The 25,335-nt window shown below is 39.7% G+C and overlaps 1 protein-coding gene across 1 annotated transcript in view; it reads left to right on the forward strand.

Moving 5' to 3' along the window:
• Positions 1 to 1,127: 1,127 nt before the first annotated feature.
• LOC129505521 (testis-specific H1 histone) overlaps positions 1,128 to 25,335 on the forward strand; it is a 32,943-nt gene continuing 8,735 nt past the window's right edge. The window contains exons 1-2 of the mRNA XM_055318532.1: positions 1,128 to 1,234; positions 7,882 to 7,996. Coding sequence (XP_055174507.1) covers positions 1,128 to 1,234; positions 7,882 to 7,996 — 222 coding nt within the window. The remainder of the gene's footprint in view (positions 1,235 to 7,881; positions 7,997 to 25,335) is intronic.

Raw genomic sequence — 25,335 nt, forward strand, 5'->3', positions numbered from 1 at the left:
CATCAGAAAGGATGAATACTTACCATTTACATTGACATGGATAGAACAGGAGGGTATTAGGCTAATCAAAATAAATCAATAAGAGAAAGACAAATATTATATGGTTTCATTCATGTGGAATATAAGGAACAGCACAGAGGATCATTAGGGAAGGGAGGGAAAACTGAATGGGAAGTCATCGGAGAGGGAGAAAAAGTATGAGACTCTTAACTACAGGAAACAAACTGAGGTTGCTGGAGGGGAGGTCAGTAGGGGCATGGAATAATTGTGTGATGAGCATTAAGGAGGGCATGGGATGTGATAAACACTGGGTGTTAAACACAACTGATGAATTACTGAATTCTACATCTGAAACTAGTGATGTTCTATATGTTGGCTAATTGAATTTAAGTTAAAAAAAAAAACCCTGTATTATAACTCTACTGGGAAGATGGGGAAAAAAAGCAGAGAGGATGGAAGCACAGGAGAGCTAAATCTTCACTACCATTCCTATTGACCATAATAGGAAGTCAAAGGGCAGTGTCAAAAATAAATTAATGAAAAAGGTATTTAGAAATTTGTAGATAGGTAGAGAGATATATGAAAGCCAGAAGACATAGATAGAAAAGGAGTCCAAAATTTTTGCCTCTGGGGAGGAAGACTTGAGGAAGTAGGAAGGAATGGAGTAGAAAGCCATTATATTTATAATAAGACTTCTATTACTACTTGATTTTTTATTCTTACTGCATGCATTACATCAATCAAAAGCCAAAATAGTATTTAAAATTCCTGGGTTCCAAGAGCGGCTATAATGCCTGATTTGGGCCTATATTTAAATTGGATATTCACTCTGAATACCCAGTTTTATCTCCCTTTATAAATGCCCACAGTTTATACCACCCTCTGTATTTTCTAAATGCACAATGAAATCTCATGAACATAGAATAGGGACAGGCAAACTATAGCTATCAGGCAAAATTGGCCTATTTTTCTATGAGCTATGAATAAAAATGGCTTTTATAATTTTAAATGGTTGAAAAAATCAAAAGGAGAATAATATTTTGTGACACATAAAATTACATGAAATTTATATTTCAGTGTCCATGCTCATATGTTTACACTTTGTTGATGGCTGCTTTTGTGCTACAATGGCACAGTCAGTAGCTGTGACAGTGACTGTGGCCAGCAAAGCAAAGAATATTTGCTATCTGGGCCTTTATAGAAAATGTTTGCTGACTCATGACTTAGAAGCTTAGTAAGACAGGATGGATATATGTCAGACCATTTCTCCTCTGTTACCACCTTTCTGAAATCATATTCTGGAAATATATGTACATATAAGCAAATGCACACTCCAAACTATCAGAAAATCATCTCCCCTAGCTTCACCATCAAAGTTTTTTTTTGTCAGATTTCATTATAGCAATTCCCTGGCAGTCCCTACTTCTCAGCACTATGATTTCTGAATTAACTTGTAGCCTGTCATCTTCTCAATAAGAAACAAAGAAAAACTTACTTAGGACCTGACTATAAGAAAATTGAGGATACCATCTTCCAGTCTCTAGCATTACTGTTATCAGAAAGAAAAGGAAACTAGGAAGGTGAATGATCTAGAAAAGAAGAAAGTAATTAGAAATAAGCAATAATATTCTAATTTTCTTTACAAGAGGGTTTATCTCCTCAAAGGTAGTACTATATTAGCAACCATAGGAAAATGAAAACTGAAATGTATTTTTAATGTTTTTTTTTCATTATTGATTTGAAATCCAGATCTGTTCTCCATAAAATTGATTCTAGAAAGATAGTCGGCCTTCAAGACCTTCTGTTGCTTGGCCATAGAGTGGTCCAAAACTGAATTTGCATTTCAGAAAGTGAGATTAAGAAGTTTGGGGTGGGGGGAGAAGGATAGAGGGCCTATGCTGTTTTCTGTCTATACTGGGCTTAAACAACTGAGACATTTCTACTCTCTTACCTGGGCCTTCCCTGTTCCTCTAACCTGGGATACAGATATTGTGATGCCTCCTGTTAGGGAAGGTCTTCAAATTATGGTTTAGTTTTTTTTGTACTAGGAAAGTTAGTGATGTCAACTCTACCAAAAGAACTCCCTGGTCCTATTTCTGGATTGAGACTTGAATGCTGTAATATTTCAGGGTAAAGACTTCTTAGAAAGCTGGCTTGAGTTATGCATAGACCTGAGGAATAAGAGAAGGGGAAAGAGAAAATAGAGTCCTGTTTTCAGGGATTATTAGGAACATTAAATAAATTTCCAAAAGATTCTGACCTAAATATAAAGCTAGAATCTACTGAAATACAGGGTACTGAGAGTTAGCAGAAGTACCTTCTAATCTCTACTAAACTTTGTTTTGTTACCCTGTATATCCCTTTATTTTCATATCATCATCATGCCTCTGCTATGCTGATGTAGTTAATAACCACAAACAGAGACAAATTAGTATTAGAGGTATGGAGACTTAGGAAAGAATTGCAAACTTCTTCTCTGAAAGTATGAGAACCCCAAGAAAAATATAAATCTTTATAACACAAAGGAAGGATACTGGCCCAAGGACACATAACCTCCTTCCTCACTGCTGCTCATTGTTTTCCTTTCTGGCAGAAAATCTTCAGTATTCCACATACTGAATCTGTGTGTGTCCTTATGGGAAATAAAGAAAGAGGAAATGAGCCCCATTCCTTCTCTTCAACTCTGCTCTTTTAGCTTCCCTCCCTTCCTGATCAACCAAGTGCCCCATCTTACCTACTATGTAAGCTTCTAGGCTCTTTCTGCCAAGTTTTCTCTTATGTCATGGTTACGCATTCCTCATCATTTTTTGTATTCTGCTACTGAATGCAGAACTAGATATCCTTGGGCAGAACATTAAGAATTTGGGATCTCTGGGTGGCGCAGCGGTTTGGCGCCTGCCTTTGGCCCAGAGCGCGATCCTGGAGACCCGGGATCGAATCCCACGTTGGGCTCCCAGTGCATGGAGCCTGCTTCTCCCTCTGCCTGTGTCTCTGCCTCTCTCTCTCTCTCTGTATGACTATCATAAGTAAATTAAAAAAAAAAAAAAGGGAGCTGCTGTTTAAAAAAAAAAAAAAAAGAATTTGATTCTGTCACTCCAGGATCTGTTCCTTGGTGTGGTTTTGACCTCAACCCGGTAAGGCATAGTTGCCAGAACTGAGTCAGAACTAATTCAAATAAGCTATGGCAAAAAACCTTTGGGCCAAAAGAGTTCCCACTTAAATTGAACTCCTGATCCAGGGAGGATGTTCCTGAGTTTCAACACAGGGTACTCTTAGGTCTCCAATATCTGGCCATTGTCTAGCTCAGAGGACAACTGCAGGCCAGAGGGGAAGTCAGTTTTTTTTTTAATTTTTATTTATTTATGATAGTCACAGAGAGAGAGAGAGAGAGGCGCAGAGACACAGGCAGAGGGAGAAGCAGGCTCCATGCACCGGGAGCCTGACGTGGGATTCAATCCTGGGTTTCCAGGATCGCGCCCTGGGCCAAAGGCAGGCGCCAAACCGCTGCGCCACCCAGGGATCCCAAGGGAAGTCAGTTTTTAAGAAAAGACATACAGACTTTCAGAAGTATATCCTGGTACATACAGGAGCTCTATGGAAATTAAACACCATCTTAATCTACATGCCGGCATTCCAAATTTTGGTTATATACCCCCAGCTAATAATTCCCTCAGTGAAAAAGATCTTCCCCAGAACTTCCTCTAAACAATTCTATTTGTGTTTTTTACTTTTCTAGTTCTCCAACTATAACTCAGGGAGATTTGGGGACTGAAGCTCAAAACCCTTGAAACCAGTGTACCTTTTACCATGTGTTAAATGTTTTACTTTGGTAAAAATCTCACTTGTGTTCTACCACAGTCCTATGAAGTATCAGTATCCCCATTTATAGATAAGAAAGCTCAGAGAAATTACTTGCTTATGTTAGATTCAATGATAAAACTAGGACTTGAATCTAAGCTTTTCTAAAGCTGGCCTCTGCTCTTTCCAAATCCTATGCTGCTGGTCATCATTCAATTAGTAATTCAGTTCTTAAAGGTATCTAAGAAGAAAAGAGTAAAATCCTCTAACTCCATCATTTCACAGGTTTGCTTAGAACTGATAATAATCACTACAAGAAAGAGGGAACATGAAAAGGATACTATAGCTTAGGCTGGAGCATAGGATACAACTGAATATGTCTATCAATTTCAGGGGTCCCAGGCTCCTTATCATTGGAGATCAAACAGTTATTCCTCACCTCCCAAAGCTCACAAGAAGGGTAAACTTGTTTTGTTTTGTATAGCCAAACTACAATGGAGAGTCCCTGGAGCAAGAGACATCCACTTGTCCAGCTAGAAAGGCCAAAGCTCTGGTAACGCCTTTTCCTGGCATTGCCTCCCTCACCTATAACCACCCTCAGAGGTGTGAGAAGCTGATATCCACACTCCACTGGCTTGCCTATAGGTGAATCATAGGAGAACGAGCCCTGGGTACTAATTTTAATGCTGTTGCTATGTACCGGTGGGACCTTGATCAGGGCTCTTTATCTCTCAGTTTTTTTCTTCTGTGAAATGAGGGAATGTTCAAGATATACCATGGGGAGCCTAATGAGCAAGGACAGACCCATGGATTCCAACCCAAACCATATATTTCTTTCTCTCAAGTCCCTACCCCACAATGGGTAATCTAAGAGCTCTTTACTACGTTAGATTCAACACAGGCCATATACCTACCTACTGGCTTCTTTGTGCCTGCACTGTCCTAAGCATCTTCCTCAAGCTTTCCCATTAGCACTCTTTGGGAGAAAACAAAACAAAACAAAAAACCCAAACACAACCCCACTCCTTCACTCCAATGCTAGGTGACCGAAAGTTCTAGTCAGATTCTGAAACCCTCGTTTCAGAGGGAGGAGGAGATGGAAGGAGATGAGAGCCTGTTCTTCAGGAGGGTGAAGTTTAGGAAGCTGCCAAATACTATGCCAGATTGCTTTTAGCTATCTTCTTACAGATTCCTCATTTTTCTATATCTCATTAATAAGAAGCCTAACAGCCTCTTCCCTCTGAGGCAAATGAGTAAGACAGCATCTTGGGGCAGAATGGCCTTTTAGCCCCATCTTAGACTAGGGACTCAGAAGCCGCTTAGACTACATTCCCCACAAGACACCTCTCTGCTTCCAGTCTTCCAATTTTCTTCCTAGGGGGCATGCATGCTCTGACCATTAGTGTAAGATCCCCGCGATTGAAGTACAGGCCAGGTTACACCCTTCAGGCCAGGTTACACTCAGCCTTCAGAATATGGGAGAGTACTCAAAAGAAAGGCAGCGTGGGCTTTTACCCATTCTGAGCACCCAATCTTTCTCCAGCGTCTCTTGCAGTAGGCTCGGGATCCCGCATGGTTCCTCAGTCTAATGCCTGTGGTCACTGGAGGACAGGAACCCGCTGCGTGTGTCCCCTTAGCTTTAAGGCAAGAAGGAACCAGAGCCCCAGAAAGGGACTTTGGCGAAATTGCAGATAAATTATTCGTGCAGCTTGAATAATTTTAGTTTTAAGTGTAGTAGGCAGGGAGAAAATTGTGAACGGGAGTGAGGCAGGCGGTCAGTTTCTTAGCCAATCATAAAGCACAATTGATGTTGCAACCTGAAAACCCCGCCCCGTTGCCACGGCAACAGTCAGGGACTAAAATTTCTGGTTTCTTTCATTCTTAGATCAAATCTTAAATAGTTCGGTAAAGGCCCACCAAATAAGATCTGGTCTTTGCTCTCCAGTAGATGAAGTAAGGAGGGCAGTCGATAAAAAACTCCTAAGTGTAGGCAACATACTAGACAATGAGGTTAAAACAAACGCTGCCCTTGCTTTCAAGCAAATTTATCTAAGACAAAAGTGATGATTGCTGTGATGTATCAGGACAAAATACGAAGACTCCTAACCCAGACTGTCAAAAAGGAGAGGTAGAGAGAGAATGAAAGGCGCCCAGAGAAAGTAATGGGTGTGAATAAAGTCCTAAAGTGTCCTAGATTTGCAAAGAACTTCAATCCTCATTATCTGCACACAAATTTAAAATCCAATTAGATTAAAGAATGAAATATTTAAAAAAATAAGTTTTAAAAGAAAATATAGGATACTATTTTTATGACCTAAGGCAAGGAACTAAGTTACAAAGCTAAGAAGCTTTAGAGGAGACTGATAAAACTGACAACATAAAATTAGCAACTTATTAATAGAAGATACCATAAACAAGATTAAGAGATAAGAGAAAGGGCAAAATATCTGCATTGTGCTTGAGAGCAATCAATATTTAGATGTCTATGCCCACCAGCCAAAAGTGCCAGGAAACATACCTGTAGGCAAGCAGAGTTGGGTTTTACAGGTTGTAACAAAAAAGACTATGTACCATGGGGAAATCTTGGACATCTCATAAGAGGTGGTTAAGAAAGAATTGTCTTGTAATTTGAGCTTGTGTTAAGTTTGGGGACAGTCTGCCAGAAAGTGAGGCAATTCCATGATTGGATAACTTAATTATTATCTAGGACATGGTAGCAGTTGAATGGAGCTAAAGTTGTACTTGATAAAGCAGTAGCAGACTGTCATTTGGCTGGGAGAATATGTTTGGTCATTTTTTTGGTAATTTTCACCGTGTTCTTGTCCTTATCTGTGCTCAGATATGATTAGAATGGTTGCATTTTTGTCTTGCTCCAAAAGAGTCATGAATAGTTTTGTTTGATGCTAGTGTTCTCTAAAATTGTTTCTGTTAAGTAGGGAACTTCTGGGCCTAGGTTCTAGTTACAGGCTAGCTCTTATCTGATACCTGCCATATTCTCCCTTGTACAATATATAAAGAGTTCCTACAAGTCAAGAATAAAACAATATAAAACATTATGGAAGGATAGAAAACAATTCACAAAAGAAATACAAATGAATAATTAAACTCATGGAAAGATGTTCAGCTGCACCAACAGGAAAATGCAAATTAAAACAGTAAAACACCATTGGCATTAATTTAAATTGGCTCAGCCTCTTTAGAGGGCAATTTGACAACATCTACAAAAACATTATATGCATATACTTTTACTAGGAATTCCATTTCTAAAGATGTCTTCTAATGAGTTATATGCACATATACACAAAGAGGACTATAAAGAGAGACTTACTGTAGCATGTTTGTAATAGTAAAAACTGTCTAAAGCGAATAATTAAACTCTGGAATATTATGCAATAGTTATGTCAACAGGCACCAATCCAGACTAGCTGGCTTGGCTAAATGAGTGTCAAAATATAGTACTTATACAGAAAACAGCTCATATGGGAAAACAGGATTTTCCAAAAGTACTCAGACTCTATAACCCATTTTAAAATTACAGACGGTTTGCAGGTAGGAATCTGCCAACATTCTAAACGGATTTTTGTGACCTTAGTGACATGTTAATATTCTTTAAAAAGCTTTTGTTATTTTTAATCACCAAGCAATATGAGCATCAGGCCCTTTTATTTTATTCCTGAGTCTTATTCCAATTCTGGGCTTTGCCAGAGAGGGTCAAGGTTTGGGTTTTGAAGAAGAAGGTCAGGGAGGAATGTATTTAATATACATAGGATATATAATCTATTCAATAAAATATTTAAACTGTTTCTATAGACCTAGCTTTTATTAAGGTTTACTTTTATAGTTCCACTTTCTCCTGGAATATTTCCTTTTATTAACTCAAATGTAAAGTGCTCAAAACCAAGCATATAATTTCCTCTCGCAATGAGCCATTATTTAATAATTAACACAGAACTTTCAGAAAAAATATGATCAAACTCAAGGACTATTCCATCTCACTGTAGAAAGACCAAAGCCTAACAAGCCTTTTTAAATCTTGAAAAAAGTTTATCCTACAGTTGCAGATCTTATCTGACCTTATCCAAGTTGTTCCACCTTAAAGAAGAAAATGAAAAATGTAACTAAGAAGCAAGTTCAAGGAGGCCCAAGTGCTAAAGATGAGTTAGAGCAGGACTCGGGCATATCTCAAGGTTATGATGTGGTAAGTATCAGGCTCCAAGTGAAATTGCCATAGACTTTGAAGTGGTTTTGTAGAGAGATAAGAATGAGGGTTTCAGTGGCTTCACTGAAGGAGTTCACTGTAGAACACTGTGGTGACAGATTTGATGATGGAAAGCTTAGGAATATACTCAAGAATTTAGAACAAATTAGAAGATATAAGCAAAGCACAGCTACTGTAATATGATTATATCCAAATAGTATTATAACTAGATTGGTATTAGAGTTCTAGAGAATGAGAAAATGGCCCAGCTTCATTGGGTAATTTCATTTGGGCTTCACTTTAATCCTTAGGAGAATAAAAATAGTGATAATAATAATACATATAAGAGCCAAACTTTTTGCATGTTTAATATTTTGAAAGGTCATAAGTGCTTTATATTCATTCATTTAACCAATATTTATTGATCACCTACTATGTTCTTGTCACAGTGCTAGTTGAGAATAGAGTGGTTAACAGACAAGATTCTTGCTGTCATTGGGCTTTCTTTTTCTTTTTTTTTTTTAGTTTCAGGTGTAGAATTTAGTGATTCATCACTTACATACAACACCCAGTGCTCATCGCAAGTGCCCTCCTTAATACATATCATAACCCATCCCCCTACCAGTAACACCTTGTTCTCTATAGTTAAGTGACTGTTTTCTGGTTTGCCTTTCTCCCCCTGCCCCCATTGATATGTTTTGCTTCTTAAACTCCACATGAGTGAAATCATATGATATGCCTTTCTCTGACTGACTTATATTACTTAGGAGAATACACAGTAGCTCCATCCACGCTGTTGCAAATGTTAAGACTTCATTCTTTTTTGATGGCTTTTATATTCCACTGTATATAGAGACCACATCTTCTTTATCCATTCCTCAGTTGATGGACATTTGGGCTTTTTTCATAATTTGGCTATTGTTGATAATGCTGCTATAAACATCAGGATGCATGTATCTTGCTGAATCAGTATTTTTTTCATAATAAATTTATTTTTTATTGGTGTTCAATTTGCCAACATACAGAATAACACCCAGTGCTCATCCCGTCAAGTGCTCCCCTCAGTGCCCGTCACCCATTCACCCCCACCCCCCGCCCTCCTCCCCTTCTACCACCCCTAGTTCGTTTCCCAGAGTTAGGAGTTTTTTTTTTTTTATAAATTAATTTTTATTGGTGTTCAATTTACCAACATACAGAATAACACCCAGTGCTCATCCCGTCAAGTGCTCCCCTCAGTGCCCGTCACCCATTCACCCCCACCCCCCGCCCTCCTCCCCTTCTACCACCCCTAGTTCGTTTCCCAGAGTTAGGAGTTTTTTTTTTTTATAAATTAATTTTTATTGGTGTTCAATTTACCAACATACAGAATAACACCCAGTGCTCATCCCGTCAAGTGCTCCCCTCAGTGCCCGTCACCCATTCACCCCCACCCCCCGCCCTCCTCCCCCTCCACCACCCCTAGTTCATTTCCCAGAGTTAGAAGTCTTTATGTTTTGTCTCCCTTTCTGATATTTCTCACACATTTCTTCTCCCTTCCCTTATATTCCCTTTCACTATTATTCATATTCCCCAAATGAATGAGAACATACACTGTTTGTCCTTCTCCGGTTACTGTGGCCAAGTTCAAAAAGGGTGTTGCCTGAGTTCTCCTCTGGGATTTTGATGGAATCTTGTCTCACATTTAGATCTTTCATCTATTTTGAGTTTATCTTTGTGTATGGTGCAAGAGAGTGGTCCAGTTTCATTCTTCTGCATGTGGATGTCCAATTTTCCCAGCACCATTTATTGAAGAGACTGTCTTTCTTCCAGTGGATCGTCTTTCCTCCTTTATCGTATATTAGTTGACCATAAAGTTCAGGGTCCACTTCTGGGTTCTCTGTTCTGTTCCATTGATCTATATGTCTGTTTTTGTGCCAGTACCACACTGTCTTGATGAACACAGCTTTGTAGTACAACCTGAAATCTGGCATTGTGATGCCCCCAGATATGGTTTTCTTTTTTAAAATTCCCCTGGCTGTTCGGGGTCTTTTCTGATTCCACACAAATCTTAAAATAACTTGTTCTAAGTCTCTGAAGAAAGTCCATGGTATTTTGATAGGGATTGCATTATACGTGTAAATTGCCCTGGGTAACATTGACATTTTCACAATATTAATTCTGCCAATCCATGAGCGTGGAATATTTTTCCATCTCTTTGTGTCTTCCTCAATTTCTTTCAGAAGTGTTCTATAGTTTTTAGGATATATTTTGAGAACCATTTGAATGGTAAATGGTTCTCCAACCTTTTATTTTCAGGTTGTAGGTGTATTTCTGTCTAAAATGAGTCTCTTGTAGACAGCAAATAGATGGGTCCTGTTTTTTTATCCAGTCTGAAACCCTGCGCCTTTTGATGGGGTCATTAAGCCCATTCACGTTCAGAGTTACTATTGACAGATATGAGTTTAGTGTCATCATGATATCTATTTAGTCCTTGTTTTTGTGGATTGTTCCACTGAACTTCTTCTTAAAGGGGAGTTTTAAGAGTCCCCCTTAAAATTTCTTGCAGAGCTGGTTTGGAGGTCACATATTCTTTCAGTTCCTGCCTGTCTTGGAAGCTCTTTATCTCTCCTTCCATTTTGAATGAGAGCCTTGCTGGATAAAGTATTCTTGGTTGCATGTTCTTCTCATTTAGGACCCTGAATATATCCTGCCAGCCCTTTCTGGCCTGCCACGTCTCTGTGGAGAGGTCTGCTGTTACCCTAATATTCCTCCCCATGAAAGTCAGGGACTTCTTGTCTCTTGCTGCTTTAAGGATCTTCTCTTTATCTTTGGAATTTGCAAGCTTCACTATTAGATGTCGAGGTGTTGAACGGTTTTTATTGATTTTAGGGGGGGATCTCTCTATTTCCTGGATCTGAATGCCTGTTTCCCTTCCCAGATTGGGAAAGTTTTCAGCTAGGATTTGTTCAAATACATATTCTGGCCCTCTGTCCCTTTCGGCGCCCTCGGGAACCCCAATTAAACGTAGGTTTTTCTTCCTTAGAGTGTCATTTATTTCCCTTAATCTGTCTTCATGGTTCTTAATTGTTTATCTCTTTTTTCCTCAGTTTCCCTCTTTGCCATTAACTTGTCTTCTATGTCACTCACTCGTTCTTCCACCTCGTTAACCCTCGTCGTTAGGACTTCTAGTTTGGATTGCATCTCATTCAATTGATTTTTAATTTCTGCCTGATTGGATCTAAATTCTGCAGTCATGAAGTCTCGTGAGGCCTTAATGCTTTTTTCTAGAGCCACCAGTAGCTGTAGAATGGTGCTTCTGAATTGGCTTTCTGACATTGAAGTGTAATCCAGATTTTGTAACTCTGTGGGAGAGAGGGCTGTTTCTGATTCTTTCTTTTGAAGTGAGGTTTTCCTTCTAGTCATTTTGCTCAGTGCAGAGTGGCCAAAAACAAGTTGTATTGGAACACGGGGGAGTATCACTGGTCCCTCTAGCTGGTCTTCTGGGGGAGGGGCCTGTTGCGCTGATTCTCAGGTGTTAGCACTTGGGGGAGCTGCTCTGCCCCTGCCTGCTGCAGGGCTCAGCGGGGGTTGTTTACCCCGTGGGGCCCCAGGAGGAACAGTCGCAGTTGCTAAGGCAACTCTGGAAGCCTGGATTCAGCCTCCGCAGGAACTACGGGGCTCGGGGCTCTCGGCTCTCCGTCCGCAGGGCCTGGAGGCTCCGGGGCGGGGCCGCTGATCTGCTCAGCTCGGGGCAGGAGCGTCCTTGCTGTCCTGGGCCCTCCCGGCCTCTGCCTGTCCCGGGGGAGGCCGGATCCTGGGCTGTGTCCCGGCGCCCTGTGCTCCGGGGCCTGCGCTGTTGGGTTTGTGCTCCCGCCCCGCAGTCCCCTCCGCGGAGCCGCCGCCCGAGCCCCTCCGAGCTGCTCCGGCCCCGCCGTGCGCGCTGCAGCCCTTAGGGAGCTCGGCGCACTCTCCGGGGCGCAGGTGTCTGTGAGTGTCCCCGGGAGCCCGAGGGCATCCCCGCCCTCCTGGGTCCTGCTCCAACTCCCTGCGGGCCCCTTTCTGCCCGGGAAGGTTGGTGCAGCTCCTGCTCCTCCGGGACGGGGCTCTCCTGTCCTGGGGACACTCGCCCCGGCCTCAGCCCGGCTCCTCGCGGGGCCCCTCCCCCTCGGAGGCCTTTTGTTCCTTTATTTCTTTTTCCCCGTCTTCCTACCTTGATAGAAGCGCGAACTCTTCTCACTGTAGCATTCCAGCTGGTCTCTCTTTACATCTCAGGCCGAATTTGTAGATTTTCAGGATGGTTTGAAGGTTATCTAGGTAATTTGGTGGGGACAGGCGATTTGGGGACCCTGCTCTTCCGCCATCTTGCCCCTCCTCCTCCGAGTTAGGAGTCTTTATGTTCTGTCTCCCTTTCTGATATTTCCCACACGTTTCTTCTCCCTTCCCTTATATTCCCTTTCACTATTATTTATATTCCCCAAATGAATGAGAACATATGTTTGTCCTTCTCCGATTGACTTACTTCACTCAGCATAATACCCTCCAGTTCCATCCACGTGGAAGCAAATGGTGGGTATTTGTCGTTTCTAATGGCTGAGTAATATTCCATTGTATACATAAACCACATCTTCTTTATCCATTCATCTTTCAATGGACACTGAGGCTCCTTCCACAGTTTGGCTATTGTGGACATCGCTGCTAGAAACATCGGGGTGCCGGTGTCCTGGCGTTTCATTGCATCTGTATCTTTGGGGTAAATCCCCAACAGTGCAATTGCTGGGTCATAGGGCAGGTCTATTTTTAACTGTTTGAGGAACCTCCACTCAGTTTTCCAGGTGGCTGCACCAGTTCACATTCCCACCAACAGTGTAAGAGGGTTCCCTTTTCTCCGCATCCTCTCCAACATTTGTGGTTTCCTGCCTTGTTAATTTCCCCCATTCTCACTGGTGTGAGGTGGTATCTCATTGTGGTTTTGATTTGTATTTCCCTGATGGCAAGTGATGCAGAGCATTTTCTCATGTGCTTGTTGGCCATGTCTATGTCTTCCTCTGTGAGATTTCTGTTCATGTCTTTTGCCCATTTCATGATTGGATTGTTTGTTTCTTTGGTGTTGAGTTTAATAAGTTCTTTCTAGATCTTGGAAACTAGCCCTTTATCTGATACGTCATTTGCAAATATCTTCTCCCATTCTGTAGGTTGTCTTTTAGTTTTGTTGACTGTATCCTTTGCTATGCAAAAGCTTCTTATCTTGATGAAGTCCCAATAGTTCATTTTTGCTTTTGTTTCTTTTGCCTTCGTGGATGTATCTTGCAATGAATCAGTATTTTTGTATCCTTTGGATAAATATCTAAAAGTGCAATTGCTGGATCATCTGGTACTTCTATTTTACACACACACACACACACACACACACACACACACACACATTTTTAAGTAGTCTCCACGCTGGGCATGGAGCCCAACACAGAGTTTGAACTCATGACCCTGAGATCAAGACTTGAGTTGAGATCAAAGTCAGACGCTTAACGAACTAAGCCACCTAGGCACCTCTCTTCTCCCCATTTTTAAACTGGATTTTTTGTTTTTTGGGTGTTGAGTTTGTGAAGTTCGTTGTAGATTTTGGATACTAATCCTTTATGACCCTGAGATCAAGACTTGAGTTGAGATCAAAGTCAGACGCTTAACGAACTAAGCCACCTAGGCACCTCTCTTCTCCCCATTTTTAAACTGGATTTTTTGTTTTTTGGGTGTTGAGTTTGTGAAGTTCGTTGTAGATTTTGGATACTAATCCTTTATAATATATGCCATTTGCAAGTATCTTCTTCCATTCTGAAGGTTGCCTTTTACTTTTGTTGTTTCCTTCACTGTGCAGAAGCTTTCTACCTTGATGAAGTCCCAGCAGTTTATTTTTGCTTTTGTTTCCCTTGCCTCAGGAGACATATGTAGAAAGAAGTCGCTATGGCCAATGTCAAAGAAGTTACTGCATATGTTCTCTTCTTCAGGCCTCACATTTAGGTCTTTCATCCATTTTGAATTTATTTTTGTGTATGGCATAAGAGAGTGGTGCAGTTTTCCCCAGAACCATTTGTTGAAGAGACTGTTTTTTTCCTGTGGATATTGTTTTTCTGCTTTGTTGAAGACTAGTTGATCATATAGTTTTGGGTTCATTTCTTGGCTTTTCTATTCTGTTCCATTGATCTATGTGTCTATTTTTGTGCCAGTACCATACTGTCTTGATGACTACAGCTTTGTAATATAACTTGAATTCTAGAATTGTGATGCCTCCAGCTTTACATTTCGTTTTCAAGGTTGCTTTGGTTATTCAGGGTCTTTTGTTTCCATACAAATTTTAGGATTGTTTGTTCCAGCTCTGTGAAAAATGCTGGTGATATTTTGATAGGGACTGCATTAAATATGTAGACTGCTTTGGGCAGTACAAACATCTTAACATTTGTTCTTCCAATTCACAAGCATGGAATGTTTTTCCATTTCTTTGTGTCATCTTCAATTTCTTTTTTTTTTAATTTATTTTTTATTGGTGTTCAATTTGCAAGCATATAGAATAACACCCAGTGCTCATCCCATCAAGTGCCCCCCTCAGTGCCTGTCACCCAGTCACCCCCACCCCCCGCCCACCTCCCTTTCTACCACCCCTTGTTCGTTTCCCAGAGTTAGGAGTCTCTCATGTTCTGTCTCCCTTTCTGATAGTTCCCACTCGTTTTTTCTCCTTTCCCCTTTATTCCCTTTCACTATTTTTTATATTCCCCAAATGAATGAAACCATATAATGTTTGTCCTTCTCTGACTGACTTATTTCACTCAGCATAATACCCTCCAATACCATCCATGTCGAAGCAAATGGTGGGTATTTGTCGTTTCTAATGGCTGAGTAATATTCCATTGTATACATATAGCACATCTTCTTTATCCATCCGTCTTTTGACAGCCACTCTGAAAAACTGTGTGGAGGTTCCTCAAAGAGTTAAAAATAGACCTGCCCTACGACCCAGCAATTGCACTGCTGGGGATCTACCCCAAAGATACAGATGCAATGAAACGCCGGGACACCTGCACCCCGATGTTTATAGCAGCAATGTCCACAATAGCCAAACTGTGGAAGGAGCCTCAGTGTCCATCATCTTCAATTTCTTTCCTAAATTTTCTAAGTTTTCTGAGTACAGATCTTTCACCTCTTTGGCAAGGTTTATTCCTAAGTCTCTTATTGTTCATGGTGCAATTGTAAATGGGATTAATCCCTTAATTTCTCTTTCTGCTGCTTTATTATTGGTGTATAGAAATGCCACAGATTTCTATATGTTGGTTTTGTATTCTGTGACTTTAATGAATTCATGTATCAGTCCTAGCATTTTGGTGGTCTTTTGGATTTTCTTCAGAGTATCATGCAACTAGTGAGAGTTTAACTTCTTTGCTTATTTGGATGCCTATTATTTCTTTTTGTTGTCTGATCCCTTTGGCCAGAACTTCCAGTACTATGTTAAATAATAGCCACAAGAGTGGATATCCCTGTCTTGTTCCTGGTTACAGAGGAAAAGCCTTCAATAATTCCCCATTAAGGATTATAGCAACTATGGGTTTTTTATATATGGCCTTTATGATGTTGAAGTCACTATCCCTAATTCATTAAAGGTTTTTATCGTGAATTGTTGTCATACTTTGTCAAATGCTTTTTCTGCACCTATTGAGAGGATCATATGGATAATAAAGGATAATATAATAATATTAATATAATATTAATCATATGGATTAATAAAGGATAATATATTTCCTTTATTAATATGGTATATCATGTTGATTTATTTACAAATATTGAACCACCCTTGCAGTCATTGGGCTTATTTTCCTGTAGATTTCATGAGTTATATAATCATTTCAACAATGTCTCATAGGCAGTATGAAATGTATCTTATAGATAAGGAAACCTGAGGTACAGAGAAACTAATTTTCTAAAAATCACAAGGGTAGAAAGTGTCAGAGTCAGAAAATGAACCCAGATGGTCTGACTTCAAGGTCACTTCAAAACCTTTATGTATGATCATGGTTAATTGATCAAAGACAATAATATATTTCTTTATGTGTTTCAAAGAGTTCTTACACTGTTCAAAATGCAGTAACTTCTGAGGGGAGAAGAAAGGTCCCAATCACTACTCAAAAGGAAAACTTATTCTTAGGTTCGAGATTGATTAGAGAGCCCTTCAACACTTGTGAGCCTGAATTTTATTTTTCAACACCAAGAGCAAAGAAAAATTACCTTTCATAATTCTTAAATGAGAAACATCTAATGTAAGGTTTCTACAAATGGAATGTAGTGAGAAAGAAAAATAACTATCTCTAATAACTAGCAACTGATTTGAAACTTATAGCTAAGCTATGTTGTTTTTTAATCAGACATAAATGATCTCAAAAGAACATCCACTTCAGACAAGAGCATTGTACAACCCACAAAATGCCAAAAATTTCTCTATCAATTAAATGAATGAATGCTACTTCTTTACCATTTATATCTTTGCCCTTACTCTAGTTTGTTTTCTCTACAGATAAAATTTACTTAGATACCCAATCACAGTGTTACTTTGTGAGATCATATTATGTCTTTCTCTGATTGACTTATTTCACCTAGCATAATATCCTCTAGTTCCATCCATGTCATTGCAAGTTGCATGATTTCATTTTTTTTCCGATGGCTGAGTAGTAGCATATATATAGAGAGTGTTTGCCAAGACTAGAGGAGGCAAATGATACCTAGTTTTCCCTTTGTAGTGTTAACAGCTATTGATGCATGATGAATCAATCTCTTAATTTATTATGAGTTGCAGAATGGTGATATTCTAGTTTTTTTTCCATATGTTAGTTGGGATACTTTTATATAAAGAGATACTTCATCTATTTCACGTACTATTTGGGCATGCAGTGGTATGGTTCATATGGGAAAGACCAGATGAATGCTTGATTCTTTCATTTACCAGGTAATGAATTGGTTCCTATTATCTTCTGTGAGTGGCCAATTCTTTCCTTTTTAAATACCTACTATGAACTCATGGCTTTAAACATATTTCATGGGTTTCAATCTATGCTTTTCTTATCCTTATTGATACTCAAATTATCCCTTCTTTGGCTAGTGTATTATCTTCAGGTGGCTGCTGGGGTCTTTTGATATGACCCTAGTAGTCTTTGAAAGCTTCATAACTATCCCATGTCTCAAGATGTTCCAAGCTTATCTTGTACATTTCCTGCTTAAGATTGGAATTGGGTACTTCTATAAGAAGCCTTGGTTTCAGGGACACTTGGGTGGCTCAGTTGGTTAAGTGTCTGCCTTAAGCTCAGGTCATGATCCCAGAGTTCTGGAATTGAGCCCCTTGATGGGCTCCCTTCTCAGCGGGCAGCCTCTTCTCCATATCCCTCTGCAGGTCCTCCTGCTTGTGCTCTCTTGCTCATTCTCTCAAATAAATAAATAAAATCTTAAAGGAAAAAAAAAAAAGAAACCCTAGTTTCTTCTAATGTGAAGTGGTATTTCAAGACCACAATACAGATACTAGGGATACTCACGGCGACTGTTCTTTTTATTTTATTTTCCTTATTGTTTTTAGGCATTTCCAGTGGATGTAGCAGCTATATATTTGTATTTATGTTTATATTTGTACCTTGTGAATTCATGCTGATGTTTCCAATTCAAATTCAAGACTACGGAGTTTTTAACTCAACTTTTTTGGTATTACATCTATACCTCCTTTCTCCTACGTTAGTAATCCTGATTATTATTAAGGATGAAGAGACCATAGAACTAGAAAATTTCATAATTATTCATTTGCTTTATCCCACATCAATACATTCTCAGAATAACAATGCTAAGACTACCACCATAATAATTGCTGAAAACACTAAACATTTTGGGTTTATATTATTGCTTAGTTTTGCCTGTTTTGAACTTCATATATATGGGATCATACAAAATGTATTCATGTCTCTTTTCTTCACTCTATATAATGTCTATGAGATTCACACTAATTAGAGGCTTTTTTCCATTGTTAGGTAATGTTCTATACAATTCATAGGAAATGAATAATTATTTAAAAAAATTTATCTGGTTCAAGTGCAGTGACCATTAATCATTCATAATAGAAGTCCAAGAATTTGGCCTCAAAGACCACATATCTTGTGCTCTCTTTGAACTGGTCTCCAGATACCAAAAACTGCACTGCATTTTTCTGAACTCCATTTTTACTTCTAATTTCTGTTTCATCTCTGGGCAAAGTAAAGAACCAGAGATATCGATGGCATTATCCTACACACTCAAGCCTCAGTCAGTCCAGTTATGATTCATGTAGTACAAGTTTCCATAATCTTATGTCAGCACTGTGCCTATAGGAAGCCATACCTTCAGAGAATCATATATGTTAAGAGGAAGAACCTTGAAAATCAAGCATTTCTGTGGTGCCAAGCCTGTGGTCTCTAAACCTTTAGGAGTTAATTAACAATTTTCAATATTTGAAATGTTGTAGCAGAAATCTCATAACTACCTATATAAAATCTTGTTTTTCTGCCTTTGCCTGACATCTCAACTCAGGGTGGCAATCATGGTTCAATCTAGTGCTAACCAGAAACAAAAATGTCTTTAATTAATAAGAAATATAAAACAAATAGTTTCATAGCAAACACAGTATTATGCAAGACACAATCTTTCAAAGCATGGGACCTACAGAGGAAAAGTAGCAACAAGTTAGGGTTCTTGATGGTCTAACTGCTGTAGTCCAATATGCCCATGTTGAAGAGAGGTGAAATGATTCACTCACAGCTACTCTTCTACGGAACACGGTTCAGTAAAGGTATTAAAATTTTTTTAATTGGGTTAAAATAAACATAAAGCATACTATCTTAACCATTTTTTCACTGTATAGTTGATTGGTATCACATATGAATATATATATATTCATATTGTTGTGCAGCCATCACCACCATCCACTTCCATAACTCTTTTCATCTTGTAAAACTGCAACTATACCTATTAAACAATAATTCAATATTATCCCTTTCTCCTCAGCCCTGGCCACCAACATTCTACTTTCTGTCTCTATGATTTTGATTACTCTAAGTACTTCATATAAATGACATTGTATAGCTTTTGTCTTTTTGTGAATGGCTTATTTCACTTAACATAATTACCTTCTTGTTTAAGGCTGAGTAATATTCATCGTATGTATATGCCACATTTTACTTATCCTTTCATCTATCAATAGACACTTGTATTGCTTCTAAATTTTGGCTATTGTTGGGACGCCTGGATGGCTCAGCGGTTTGAGCATCTGCCTTTGGTTCAGGGCATGGTCCCAGGTCCGGGGATGGAGTCCCACATCGGGCTGCCCATAGGGAGCCTGCTTCTCCCTCTACCTGTGTCTCTGCCTCTCTTTCTGTGTCTCTCATGAATGAATGAATAAAATCCTTAAAAATAAATAAATAAAATTTAGCTATTGTGGATAATGCTGCTATGAACATGGGTGTACAAATCTCTTTGAGATGCTGCTTTCAATTCTTTTAGCTCTATACCCAGAAGTGGAACTGCTGGGTCATATAGTAATTCTATTTTTAATTTTTCAAGGACCATCACACTGTTTTCCATAGCAGTTGTACAATCTTACATTCCCACCAATGTTGCACAAGGGTTCCAATCTCTCCACATTCTTCCCAACACTTTATTTCTGTTTTTTTTTTTTAATAGTAGCCAACCTAATGGGTGTGAGAGGTGATACTGAGCATCTCATATGTTTTTTGGATGTTTGTGTAGTTTTGGAGAAATGTCTACTCAAGTCCTTTGCCCATCTTTGAATCAGGCTGTTTCCTTTTTTGTTGTTGAGTTTTAGGGGTTCTCTATATACTCTGGATATTATCTGGATACCCAGATAAATGATTTGCAAATATTTCCCCTCCATTGTACAGGTTGCCTTTTTACTCTGTGAATAGTGTTTTTTGATGTATAGATTTTTAAAATTTTCATGAATACCAATTTGTCCATTTTTTCTTTTGTTATCTGTGCCTTTGGTATCATATCTAAAAAATCATTACCATGTCCAATGTTATGAAACTTTATCCTATGTATTTTTCTGAGAATTTCATTGTTATAGGTCTTACATTTAGGTCTTTGATCCATTTTTAGTTAATTTTTGTATATGGTGTTAGGTAAGGGTCCAACTTTCTTTTACATGCAGATGTCCAATTTTCCCAGTGCTATTTGTTAAAAAGACCATCCTTTTTTCTATCAAATGGTCTTGGCACCCTTGTCAAAAATCATTTGACTGTATAAGTGAGGGATTATTTCTGGGTTCTTTATTCCATTGGTTTGTATGCCTGTCTTTATTAGCAAAGGTATTTTTAACCATAGCACAAGAGTGTTCTCTCTGCCTGCTTATTCTTTAGATCCAAGAAGAATATGAAGCTGGGGTCCAGCTTGAGGGTGGAGTGGTATGTTTTTGTAAATTGCCGGCTTCTCTAAGAATGAGTAATCTCAGTCATTATCCTCAGCCAAGTTTACTCCCTGTAAAGAAATAGTAACCCCATCTCTTATAGTTTTGATAAGAATTGCATGTAAAATAAATCACTCATTTAGTTCAGTGCCTGAACTTTGGTAAATTTTTTCTTTTTAGATATGCTAGTCCAGTGGTTCTCAAAATGTGGTCCCCAGAACAGCAACAACAGCATCAACTGGGAACATATTAAAAAGGCAAAATCTTAAGACATACAGATGGCCAACATGAAAAAGATGCCCAACATCACTAATTATAAGGAAAAGCAAATCAAAACCACAGTGAGCGATCACCTCACATCTATTTTGATAATAGCTATTATCAAAAAGACAAGAAATAATAAGTGTTGGTGAGGATGTGGAAGAAAGAACACTTTTATGCCAATGGTAGGAATGTAAATTGGTGCAGCCACTATTAAAAACAGTATAAAGGTTTCTCAAAAAACTATAAATAGAACTACCATATGGTCTAGCAATTCCACTTGCAAGTATTTATCCCAAGAAAATGAAACTCAAAAAGATATCTGCACTTCCATGTACAGGCAGCATTATTTCAATAGCCAAGACATGTAAACAGCCTAAGTGTCCACAGATGGATGAATGGATAAAGAAAATGTCATATATATTTATTCAGTAGATATTATTCAGCCATAAAAAAAGAATGAAATCTTTGTGTTCTATCTGTGACAATATGGGTGGAACTTCTTCAAGTTCCATGATGCTAAATGACATCAAAGAAAGATATATATGATATATCACTCATTCCTGAGATCTAAAAAAGAAGAAAAAAACCCAACTCAGATACAGAGAACAGATTGGTGTTTGCCAGAGGAGGGGAGGTAGGTGAAATGAAGGAGGTCAAAAGGTCTAAATTTCCCGTTGATAAGTCATAGGAATGTAATGTATAGCATTGGGAGTATAGTTAGTAACACTGTATTGAGTATTTGAAATTTGCTAAGAGTATATGTAAGTTCTCATCACAAGAAAAAAAAATTTGTAACAGAATGATAGCAAGAGAGCATGGTGATTGTTTCAAAATATATACAACTATCTTTGTGTTGTATACCTGAAACAAAACAAATAAGTACAAATTCTTGGGCCTCATCCTAAACCTACTAAATCAGAAACATGGGGTAGGATCCAACAAGCTCTTTTCTTAACAAGCCCTTCAGGTAATCTTAATATGCACAGCCAATGTTTCAGAATGAAGTCCCACCATGACAAAAACAAAAACTGACATTCTCCTGGAGGTATCTTATTCACATGTATCTTGGTGTGTTTATCATGTACACATCTTTAAAGGCATAAACTAGCAGTAACACTGGGAGGGGTCTTTTGTTGTTTGGTTTGGGTTTTTTTTCTTTTCTTCTTTTTCTTTTTTCTTTCTTTCTTTTTTTTTCTTTCTTTCTTTTTTTTTTTTTTTTTGAGAGAGAGAGAGAGAGAGAAACAGAACATGTGGGCCGGGAGGGACAGAAGGAGGAGAGAGGGAATCTGAAGCAGACTCTACGCCCAACTCTGAGCAGGAGGCCGCCTCCCATCTCAGGATGGAGAGATCATGACCTGAATCAGAAAACAAGGGTAAGAAACTTAACCCACTGGGACGCCTGGGTGGCTCAGCGGTTGAGCGTCTGCGTTTGGCTCAGGGCGTCATCCCCGTCCGCAAGGGCTCCTGCAGGGAGTTGCCTCTCCTGTGGCCTGTGTCTCTGCCTCTCTCTGTCTCTCTCATGAATGAATGAATGAATGAATGAATAAATAAATCTGTAAAAAAAAACAAAACAAAACAAAACCCACTGAACTGCCCCAGCACCTTTTATTGTTTTCTTTGGCTTTTTTGTGTGGTTTTTGTGGGGGAGGGAGTTAATTTTAATAACGTGTCTGGTAAAAAGCTTGCTAATGGGCAGGAGAATGAGGTAACGAGAAAGGCTGAGCGCTCAAGGCTGCTATAGCACGCTACATGGAGCCCACAGTAGGAAAGATCAGAAGAGGAAGGAGACACAGGAAGAAAAAGGATTCTTGTGTGTGTGTGTGTGTGTGTGTGTGTGTGTGTGTGTGTGAATTATCCAGAAATATGTGTGGACTGTCTACAGGAGCAAGGATGTCTTGTGCTCTGCCCATGCCACCCTTTCCGACCAGATGTTTTGTTCCCTGTTCTCTGCACACACCAGACCGTTCATGCGTCGCTTCCTCACCTCCAAGAGTCTCGTGGCCGTCCCCTTGGCCAGCACGTTCCTCTCCCCAACCCCGCAGAAAGGACCTTCATTCTCAGCGTTCCTTTCGCTTTTTGGACTTACCCCGCCAGTCGCAGAGAGAGCCCCTGGACTGCGGCCTTTCTTTTCTCCCCGGGGGAGGTGCCCTTTGAGCGCCCTCCTCCGCGCTCTGAGCAGCCGCGGGTCTTCCGCCTGAGAGAAAGGGCGGGAAAGCCCCTGGAGCAGCTGCTCTCATTGGCTAACGTTTGCCGTCGTCATCATAAGGGGCCTGCTGGGGGCAGAGTTTGAGGCCGTGCGGGGTTTTTCTTTTTCTTCCCACACGGTAGCACCGCCCTGATGACTGGGCTTGGAGGCGCTTGGGGGTGTGAGTTCCCGGCCTTCACGGCCAATCCGTTATCTTCCTCTGTGGGCCGTGGCGCTGTGGGAGGCTCTGCCCCTCTCCAAAGAGGATTCCCTGGGAACCATCATTTTATTTATTTATTTTAAAGATTTTCTTTGTTTATTCATCACACACACACACACACACACACACAGAGAGAGAGAGAGAGAGAGAGAGAGGCAGAGACACAGGCAGAGGGAGAAGCAGGCTCCCCGATGTGGGACTCGTGGGACTCGATCCCGAGACCCCGGGGTCACGCCCTGAGCCAAAGGCAGGCGCTCAGCCGCTGAGCCTCCCAGGCGTCCTGGAACCATGTTTTAATCTGGACTCGTCCGGCCTTCTAAGGGCCCCTCCACCTCCCAGGCAAGCCTCTGCCTGTGTCCCTGATAAATCTTAACTGTTGTGAGCCTTCATTCACTTCTGGAGGTGAGGAAGAGGGCGAATTTTTGAAGGACAACTTTGGAAGACCCAGAAATGGAGATTTTCTGAAGACAACTATTCTACAGCAAGGAAAGAGGCAGGACACTGAGGTGATCAGGGCAGGTAAAGCGAACAGCACTAAGGGAGAGTAAGCAGGGAAGGTGCTGCCCACTACATTTTCTTTGGAAAAAACTTCAGCCCACAGCAGAATTGCTTTAGATATGCAGACATAAATAAAAATAAATATAAATTTTAAAATAACTATTTAAATATAAAATATATATAATAATTATTTTGCTACTCAGAGTATTAAAAAGAAGGATACTCAAGGATTGAAATTTAATAAAATTATAATTTTCATGGCTTCACCAAAGGTATTTCAAGTAAAACTTGTTTCCTTCCCTTCTTTTCTATCAGCGTTTACCGGTAAAGAATATAGTGTCTGCTAGTACAGTTTGGTGCCACTGCTTTAATTCACGCTCAGAGACCAGCAGTTTTACCTGCTATTGGTTTTTGCACTATTGAAGTAAATGTCAACACAGGTAAATAATGTCTAAGGATTATTTATGAAAAGTTTTTACCTTGTGATAGTCCCTTGAAAGGCTTGATTACATTTTGAGAATCAGTGCCCTAGGGAAGAGTAAGGCCTTTTCTTTTTCTCTCTAAACCTCATTCAGAGAAGGTAATACGCTTTAGTAAATTATTCAGTACCTCCTTTTCATGTGTACAGTTGTTCATCTAATTACATGCAAATACCAAATTCAATTTGCCACCCACAGAAGAGATTTTAGAAGCCATTTGGACCAACAACTAGTCATTTTAAAGATTATTTTATTTTAGAGAGAGAGCGCCTCTGAGCAGGAGCAAGGGGAGGAATGGAGGGGGAGGGAGAGAGAGCAGGAAAGAATATCAGGCGGATTCCCTACTGAGCCCCCACTAAGGCTCAATCTCAGGAGCCTGAGATTATGACCTGAGCTGAAACCAAGAGTCTGATACTTCACTGACTGAGCCACCCAGGTGCCCCAATAACAAGTCATTTTTAAATGTTCCACTAATTTCTGGCCTGACCACCATCATTTGACTGTTTACTTAAATGTAATGTCTTGTATTTCTTTGTCTGCTTTTAAGATTTTTTTCTTCAGGGGCACCTGGGTGGTTCAGTCAGTTATTCAGCTCAGGTCATGATCCCAGGGTCCTGGGATCTAGCCCTAAGCCAGGCTCTCTGCTCAGCAGAGTGCCTACTTCTTCCTCTCCCATTGCCGCCTGCTTGTGCTTGCTCCATCTCTCTCAAATAAATACATAAAATCTTCTTTAAAAAAAGATTTTTTTCTTTCAATTTTAAGCTATTTGATTATGATATGCCTGACTATAATTTTAAGTTCATCTGTTGGGTTTTGATATGCTTTTGGATCTGTAAATTGATACTTTTCACCAAATTTGGATAGTTTTCAACCATTTTATATGTATGTATTATATATTTTTTTTTCTGCTCCAATCTTTTTTTTCTTTCCCTCTGAGACATCTGTGACATGTATATTGTTCCTTTTGATATTGTCCTACAGGTCTCTAAGACTATTTTCAACTCATTTCATTCTTTTTTCCTTCCCTTATTTATACCGACTATATTTATCTTCAAGCTCAATGACTCTTCCTTCTGTCATCTCCATTCTGCTGAGTCCCTACAGTGTTGCTATCCAGAATCTGCCATTGCTGCACAGCAGGAAGGGGGAGTAACTCTGCTCTTTTTTTTTTTTAAGATTGTATTTATTTATTGGAGAGAGTGAGTGGGAAGAAGAGGGGGAATCTGAAGAAGATTCTGTGCTTAG

This window comes from Nyctereutes procyonoides, unplaced genomic scaffold (assembly GCF_905146905.1).
Source record: "Nyctereutes procyonoides isolate TBG_1078 unplaced genomic scaffold, NYPRO_anot_genome, whole genome shotgun sequence".
Lineage (NCBI taxonomy): Eukaryota > Metazoa > Chordata > Mammalia > Carnivora > Canidae > Nyctereutes > Nyctereutes procyonoides.